Source organism: Camellia sinensis, chromosome 6, assembly GCF_055761805.1.
Source record: "Camellia sinensis isolate YWXY chromosome 6, ASM5576180v1, whole genome shotgun sequence".
NCBI lineage: Eukaryota > Viridiplantae > Streptophyta > Magnoliopsida > Ericales > Theaceae > Camellia > Camellia sinensis.
Window position 1 is genome coordinate 26377732 of NC_138966.1, and position 9015 is coordinate 26386746.

General features: G+C 31.5%; 1 protein-coding gene across 3 annotated transcripts; it reads right to left on the bottom strand.

Moving 5' to 3' along the window:
* Positions 1–296: 296 nt before the first annotated feature.
* On the bottom strand, positions 297–3961 carry LOC114293269 (HVA22-like protein i). 3 transcript variants are annotated; one of them, XM_082873475.1, is made up of 7 exons: positions 3636–3961; positions 2678–2725; positions 2368–2466; positions 2229–2285; positions 2067–2130; positions 1765–1977; positions 297–855 (listed from the first exon to the last, which is right to left on the bottom strand). In XM_082873475.1, exons 2-7 carry the CDS (start codon positions 2707–2709, stop codon positions 397–399), a joined length of 924 nt encoding a protein of 307 aa, XP_082729601.1. In that variant the 5' UTR covers positions 2710–2725; positions 3636–3961; the 3' UTR covers positions 297–396. The 3 variants fall into 3 exon arrangements, with proteins under 3 accessions (XP_082729601.1, XP_082729600.1, XP_082729602.1); XM_082873474.1 differs by having other exon boundaries at positions 3725–3928; XM_082873476.1 differs by lacking the exon at positions 2678–2725 and having other exon boundaries at positions 3725–3923.
* Between the last annotated feature and the right edge of the window lie 5054 nt (positions 3962–9015).

Sequence of the window (9015 nt, forward strand, 5' to 3'; positions counted from 1 at the left end):
TTATATTCTGAACTATGTACCAAAAGAAAATATATATCACATTTTCTTAGGAGTATAATAAAAATTGGGGTAGTTAGATCATGCATCACTCAGTTGCTATATTCAACGACACACACATATTCAATTTATCTAATACCTAATGCAACTTGGCAGTTGTGATATAAAAGGACCAAGGCCAGTATTTACTTCCATTGCCTTTGTCATCGTGTTATCTTGATCATTATTAAAGGTTGATTCCCTTGGCCCTACCAGGTTAAATCCAATCTAACTTCAAAAAATAAAATAAAAAAATCATGGACACAGCAACTAACAGAATAGAAAACGACAAATGTACATAACATCAACAATCCAATCTGTTTGTGCACCTATTGTCCCACTACTTACACATATTGCAAATTAAGTTGGGGAGGAAGCAGACTCACGATTTGCTGCAGAACGGGTTTTCCTCAACCTGCCACCTGTATCCCGAATGACTTCATCCATGACTGTCTCTTGCACGGGGGGAGTCTTTACATTTTCATTTCCTGAAGGCGATGCCGATTCAATCTGAATTGCTTCAGTTTCTTTTGAATTTGAATGGCTGGAGGCTTCAGCAGAGGGTTGAACTGAAGTTGTTTTCTGTGCATTCAAGCCTGCCAGAGGAGTTTTCTGTGCATTCAAGCCTGCCAGAGGGGCAGCCACTGTAGGCACTTGAGAAGGACCCGACTCCTGTGCTTCCTCGAGTTCATGATCACTTGAGGATGTGCTAGAAGAAGAAGAAGAGGGTGGTTCTTCACTCGGAGTTTGTGTTTTAGCACCCGGTTTGCGATTTGGTGTAGCAGTGGGTCGGCGAACTCTAGCACCTTGTTGCTGGGGCTGTAAATTGTAATCGCAAATAAATTTTTTCAACAATTAAAAAAAAGATACCAGCAATTTATAAGTTGGTGAAGCACTTGTATACCCAAGTCAAATTTGGAAAGAAAGAAACAAGATAACCACCTGGGGATGAAAACATAAATTGGAAATAGTTTTGTAATAGACAAGAGACGGCAACATTGGCTTTAATGATGTTTTCTATCAAAATACATTAAACTATTACAGCATTTAATGAATTAAAATCAACATTATGATCAACTGAAAAGAAAACTACAAGATGCAATTGAATTGTGATATTTAACAATCGTTGCAACAAAATGTATTGTTTCCGTCACAATTTTTAGAATGTAAACGTGTAATCATCAGCATTATGACTAGTACTACACATTAAGTCTGATGTCTCCCTTAGAAAGTCTACTCTTTACAATGTGGATGCTTTCTTTACAGAAAGTCCACAATTTTAATGCTCTGGGCAAAAAAAGCAGTAAAAACAATTCAATTAAGAATTATTCGAACGCATCCACTGAAATTTTTTTCCGAGGAAAGAAACAAACAAACAAGATTTTCAGCCGGAGAAGCAATCAATGGAAATAATATTTTTATTATATTTTCAGCTGGAGAAGCAATCAAGATTTTCCCTGTTTTATGACTGACTCACCCAAAAAAAGATTTTCCCTGTTCTATGATTCGATGTTCAATTAATAAGTACATACTTCCAACACAATTTTAAGAAATTGGGCATTTTAGGCACCAAAAGGATATTCATGGTGCACAGGAGTCAAAAGACCAGCAAATAAGAACGAAGACTGATTTGCACAGATTAAAGACGTGCAGGATACAAGGTACAGTACAACATAAAATATATAAAGACAGTATTATCATTCCCTAATTGTACTTCACCATACATACCTGTGCACGTTGAGGTCTTGGCGGTGTAGATTGTGCTGCAACATATTGCAGAATATCAAAAATTCTTGTTTGACCGTAGCTTGCAGCTCTTTGCCAATACACAACTGCAATATCTCCAGCCCTTGTCCTCAGCTCCAACAAGTTACGATCGATTTCCGTCTCATGCTTTGCCATGTATGGTTTAAAGAAACAATCGTAGACATATGTTGTTCCCTGAAACAAAAGAAGTAAAGAGGTAATTGAAATATGATGAAGAAACAGTTAGATAACTGCACAATCCAATGCAAAGGAAGATTATATACCATTGTTTTAGGGTACCACAAATATATAAAGAATGCCAATTTAGCTTCACTATACATTGGAACCCTTCACAAGGAAAATAAGAGGACGAGCACAGTGTAAATACAAAATCAAGTAAATCAAAGCAAAAAACATGTTACCACACTCAAGTTTGGGTTCTTTACCATGCAACAAACGTATCACCAATTCTCTCGCACACTGTCAAAACAGCAACTAAAATCCTGAAAATTTCAAATTTCACAATTTACCAATAAAGTTTGCAAAAACGAGTCTTGATGACAAAAGCTGCAGCAAGCAAAATACCAATACTGGCACCAAAAACGAAGTTGCTCAATGTCTGGCTTATTCTTTTCCACAGTTTTGAAGCACTCATACGCTGGATAAGCATAACCAAAAAGCATCCTGCATTAAAAAAGTTCAGAAATATTAATTACTGTATGAACAAAATCTGAACAAATGCAAGTTTTTTTTTTTTTTTTTTTTTGGGGGGGGGGGATTACTGTATGAACAAAATCTGAACAAATGCAAATAAAAAAAAAATTTGAGAGGGGGGGGGGGGGGGTGTTGAGAAAAAGAAAAAAGAAAAGAGAAAAAGGGTTTATGAGCAACATACACAAGTCCTCTGGTAAGAAATGATCCAATCATTTTGTATGCTTAAGTCCTAACAGATAATAAAAAAAAAAAACAAAAAAAAAAAACAATTAGTTGAGCATAAACAACTCCAACTCAAAACCAAAAAAAAATTAACAAAACACTCAAAATTATTACTTCCACATTCTCTGGAACCCGTTACTCATATAAAGGGAAATAGACTCCGTTGGGTTACCAAGAAAACTAAGTGAAAATATGGAAAGAAACTAAAAAAACTAAGTGAAAATATGGAAGGAAACTAAAAATCCAGCATTACATGCCTATTATCTAGTTACTTCCTAGAAATATGGGTGAATTTCATTTTAGATTCCGTTTGGCTACCAAGAAAACTGAGGAAAAAAATGGAAAAACACTAAAAATCCAGCACTACAAGCTACCATCTAGTTATTTCCTACAGATATGATATGGGTGAATTTTATTTTTATCCTTATATTTTTTGGAACCAGTGAGACAAAATGATTTTGAAGCATCTGTCCTTTCTTTTGCTCAATTTTCTCAGCAACCAAACTGATTATATGGCACAAACAGCTCGATCGGCCAAACGATAAGCATTACCAGCAGCTACACACAAAATCAAATCAGTTCAGAGTGCCATCTTCATTCACAGATTGCAATCGAACCACAAACTAGGGCAAAAATCATGCCCTTAAATTCACTAAAATCACACTTAAGAACACAAAAATTAAGCCAATTAGACATCAGATATTCACAAGAACAAAACCTAAAAACCCAAATTACTATCAATTTCAAGCAAATACAACCCAGAATAATTTACACGGACTAATTAAACATTACAATCAAGCAAATAAAAAATCTAACAAATAAAAAGCCGCAAGGAAAGAACTTCACAGTAGTAACAATCGATTCAGAGTCACAGTAGTCGAGAAATCGAGAAGATAAAGTGAGAAATCGATCAGTACCGTCTGATTCTTATTACGATTCGAATGAAGAGAGGTAAACAAAACCGTATAAACCGGAAATGAGAGTTCCAAGTGCAAAAACACGGCACCTGAGAAGCTTCGAGAGTATCGACGGCGCACGGAGGATCAACGCCGCCGGAGAGCGACAGCGAACCGTTAGGAAGTCGGCGGAGAGAGTGGAAATGTGTAGAGAGAGAGAGAGAGAGAGAGAGTATGGTTTGTTTGTATTGGTTTGTATCTCTCTCTGCTTTTCGGATTTGTTTACTGGGTATTTTAACAGACGGAGAGGAGGTAGAAAACTGTGTGGGAGGAGGCACGTTTATAGTGTGAGTACTCATACGTCATCACCGTTAAATAATTAAATCGACCGCTCGCGTGCTTTGGAGTATTTGAAATCAGGACAGGTGTAAAGCATTCTTGTGCTACCTGATTTTTTGAAACATTTTTTTTAAAAAAATTAAAAAATTATTAAAAATAAATAATTTCAAACCACCATTAAAGTTATCTTGAATATGAATTATAAGTTAATTTTTTATTTATTACAAAAAAAAATGTATAAAAAAAATAGATGATATAATAGAAATAAGTTAATAAACAATTTATTTAATGGCTTTTCAAATCAAGCTAAATTATAATTTATTTTAATTTATAAATTTATTGTGTAATCTTTATTTATAATTTAAATAAATTTAAAAAATTAATTATCTAAAAAATAAAAACTCATAATAATAAATTTTGAAATTTTCATTTATAATAAATTATTGATTACCTATCAAACAATTTCAAAGGAGCTTTAAGTTCACCTCGGGAGTGCGTGACAATGTTGACTACTATACTATTTTACCAGTTGGCCCTTGTTGGAATGAATGTACTACACCATGTAGTTTTTTAAAAAAATATTATATATTAATAAAAAAATGTAATATTAATTATTAATATTTTTTCCAGTTGGCCCTTGTTGGAATGAATGCACTACACCATGTAGTTTTTTAAAAAATATTATATATTAATAAAAAAATATAATATTAATTATTAATATTTATAACATTTTTTATTTTTTTATAAATATTTTTTATTGGCGTCGCGTCAGTGTAATTTCTCAGGATCCGTTTGGTAATTTTAATCATAACAAACAAAATATCATATTCAACTCATAATTATTATACTCTTCTCTCACAAAAAAAGTCAAAAAAGTCAAAAAATTAAAAAGCCCTTCCCAAACTAAACTTTTTAGCCCAGGCTAAAATAGCCAAAAAAATTATAAAGTCAAAAAATCAACACATTTCCCAAATAGAGACTCAGTGTCATTTTGGGAAGCAATAAAAAACGCACATTTTTTATCCATGTTCCAAAAAAGCTCTCGGCCCAAAACGTCACTTTATTCATTTGGCAACTTTCCAAAACGCAACACTGAAATTACAGTTTGGGCCTATGAGACAAAATTGAAAAAGTAAAAAATAAATGTTAAGGAAGGATATTTTAGTCATTTTAGAGTGATGTGACATTTTTAAAAAATATTAAACCAAAAATCAAAAAAATCAAGTTTTTACTAACTTTCCCAAACACCCCCTTAGTATATTATCGGTGACGTAGTTCAGTCACGTCAGAGATATGAAGTGGACACTGCTTTTTGATAAAAAAAAAAAGTCATGGATAATGGTCCCATTTCATTTGGTACAAAGGTTTGATGCTCTATTTAAATTCGACAATGCTACGTAGCTCAAATTTTGTGGCTCAAAAGTGGCTCAAATGGCCAAAACGACGTCGTTTTGAGTACAGAACAACATAAAAATGGCTAAAACGACGTCGTTTTGGCCATTTGAGCCACTTTTGAGCCACAAAATTTGAGCTACGAGACATTTTCCATTTAAATTTATCTATCTTAACAAATTTCATTAGCCAAAACCCCATTTTTTGAGCCAGGCGTGGCAAATGAGACTTGAATTGAGGCATCCCTAGGGTTTAAAATTGGAGAATTGATTGAAAAGTGGTATTAAGAAGATGAATAATGCTATATGTACTAATTAATATACTAACAAATGATATGGTATAATTTTAAATATTTATAATTTGTATAATAAGTAGGGTCAGTAATAATAATATAACACTAGTTAATATACTAGTGTATACATTAATTAGTGTGTGCAAGAAGATAGACACACCAATAAATTCTCTTGTCTTTTTGATACATTAAAAAGTCTTGTTCACTTTAATTGTTATCACAAAATCTTATTTTTTATTTTTTTTATCAGTGTTTTCATAAAAAGTGTCACTAATTATTAATTTTTAAAGACAGTTTGAAAAAATTGTCACAAAAAGTTGTCAATTGTTATTTTTAGTGACAAACCAAACCAAACAATATCAAGCCTTAAGTACCATTAAATGGTGTGTTTTTTTAGTGACAGATTTAGAAAATAGTCTCTAATTGTAATTTTTAGTGATAGATTCATAAAATCGTCACAAAAAGGTCTTTAAGTACAACTATTAGGACTGTTTGATCTATACAAACACTTGTGAGACTTAATGGTGTACATGTCCTTAAAGTATGTTTGATATGATGGAATGAAATGAAATGAGAATGCAATGAAAGTGAGAATGAAATACAAGAATGAATGGAATAGAATGTCCATACCCATTCCATTGTTTGGTTGCCAACATGGAATAACATAGGAATAAAGTGATAATTCACATTCTCATGTTTGATTATGCCTATTAAACTCATGAAATGAAAGTAATTTTTATTATTTATTTATTTTTTAACAAGCTAGTGACAAATAAATTACAAATTTATATAGATTATGATAATGTTGATAGTTGTGGAAGTGATTGTGTGAGTCGTAATTGTGGTAGCGGCGGTGGCGGTGGCGGCATCGGTGGTACTGATATCAATGGTAGTAAGATGGTGGTAGTAGGTTGTTGTGGCCTTAGAGGTGGTGGTAAGGTGGTGTTGTCGTTGCAATGGTGATGGTAGTAGTGGTGGTGGCTGTGACGACGACCAACGACAGTAGAGTGATGGTTCTCTTGATGGTGATAGTGGAGGTGTGATTATTTTTACTTAGATAAGACATACCAAATAAGAGAAATAGAATGTAAAGTTAAAATAAACCTTCCATTTTAACTCCCCAAAAAAACAGAACAAACTAAGTTGGGGATCATTTACCTGGATTAACCCGACCCAACTCAATAACGAGAGGTGTACATAACAGGGGAGTTTCAATTTATCTAATAATTTTATTTATTATACTCTGCTTTTAAATACACTACCTTTAAAGTTTTAGATTTTTTTATTTCATTTTACTATTGATAATTCTAAATATATTTTTATTTTAATCTTTCAAGTCCTAACTGCACACTTATCCCATCTAGTGCCTCTAACTTCTTCCACTTCTTCTACCTCCGACCACTACCCCTAAAACTCCCCCACCACAACAATTCTAGGGTGGGAAAAGTGAAGGATAAGAGGTAATGACAAGAAGAACGGAAGGGTGGTAGAGTGATTAGTGGTTTAGTAAAGGTATTGGCTAAAAGCTTTTTGAATTTAAAGCTTTTTGAAAAAGGTGGAAGTTAGGATAAAGCTTTTTGAATTTGACTCCTTAATGATAACTGTGTAAAGAGACAAAATTATAATTAAAAAATAAAAAAGATAGATGCATTCAGATAATTTTGTGATGTAAATAGAAACCCACATAGCAAAAACTCAGAAAAGCTCTTTTATTGCATAATTTCTCCTAAAGTTTTCCAAAAATGGCATTGCACTCCTCTCAGTTAGGCTTTGTCTTAATACTAACCCCCTAATCCATATTTGTATCATTCGTCTTTCTACAAGGGTTGTTTGTCCCTCCTCTTTTTACCTGGTTAGCTCTTTTTGGAATTTAGGTAGTTGTTGTGCCTCGCAATAGCATTCATTGTTATGTGGACGATAGGATTCATTTCGGAAACTATTTTGATAATTTAAAATATTCACTTTTTAAGATATATTGACTAAAATATTCTGAATAAAATCAAGGTGGGCGGATACCGATAACTCTTTCATGGAATTGTATTTGTATTCAGTTTTATATACTTCAAATCACATTTACTATTTTTTTTATGTACAAGTGTAATTTAATGAAAGGGTAATTAATGTCTGACCAGCTTGATTTTTTACAAATATATTGTACTCAATACATCTTAAAAAATAAACTATTCAAATTATCAAAATAAATCTTGAGATTACCTCATCGTCCACACAACGGTGGTTCCAGCCATCCAATTCCCGCTTCTTTCTCTTTTGCTTTGGCGTCACTCTCACTGTCTTAAGTGCTATAAGTTATTATTCTAAAGCACTATTTGAGATAATCTACGGAAGTATAATTTTTTATTTTTTTGGGTCAAATCACCTCTCTATTTTTATATATTTATTTTTGTAAAAAGTAAAAAATATACTTGTTTAAATCATCTCAAACACCTTCTAATTTGCAAATAGAGTTGACGTAATTCAATATGATTGTTTAGTTTTTAAACGAATTATCAAATATTTTACAAGTCATTGTTTCAATATTTCATCAACTCACGTCAAATTAAAGTAGTGTGGAGTAATTTACAAAAAAAAATTTCTACCAAATTGGGCATCAATTCAACTAGGGATAATTATTCTGTAATTTCAGAGTATAGACACATAGCATTTTATAATATTATGATTGGTGTTGAAAGTAGATTGATGGGATATTATATTTGATAATTGAAAAATATAAAAAAAATATAAAAAAATATATTAAATAATGATTAATTAAGAAATATAAATATGAAATAGTCCAAAAATATTGAATAAATTCCCTCCAGTAGGTTGAATTGGCAGCATATGGCCACGTCACCGAATTAGTTTAAGAACTATGAATGAGACTTTGAGGAGATTTATCCAGCGAAATTATTTAGCTGTCCACAAGTTGACCACTCCTTTGTCCTTTTATATTTTAATTTTAATTTTTTTGTTGGGGGGACACAATTAGCTTATTAGTTTGAGTTTTTTGTATAACTTTTTAAAAAATTAAAATTTTATATTTTTTTATTTTTACGGACTTTTTTAACATTTCAAGTAATTTTTTTAATTTTTAAATATACCTAATATAAATACACTTAAAAAAATATAATATTTATGAAACAAAATTTTAAAAATTAACTAAATACCAAAAATACTTAAAAAAATATGAAAATTCAATATATTTTTGTATTCTTGTGTATTTATGGATTTTTTAAAATATTTTACTTTTTAAATACATCTAAGTAAAGTGCATCTAAAAAAGTAAAAAAATACTTAAAATTTTAAAAATATTCACTAAAAATAAAAATAAAAAACACGAAAAATAAAAAAACTCAATTTTCAAAAAATTGAATTTAAAAA

What these genes read in the sequence shown, in the direction of transcription:
- LOC114293269 (XM_082873475.1), bottom strand. Translation starts at nt 2,709, where the DNA reads ATGATTGGATCATTTCTTACCAGAGGACTTGT. An exon ending in GGTGATACGTTTGTTGCATG is followed by an intron (nt 2,131 to 2,228) that starts GTAAAGAACCCA and finishes TTCCTTGTGAAG; the next exon opens with GGTTCCAATGTATAGTGAAG. An exon ending in CAAGACCTCAACGTGCACAG is followed by an intron (nt 856 to 1,764) that starts GTATGTATGGTG and finishes TACAATTTACAG; the next exon opens with CCCCAGCAACAAGGTGCTAG.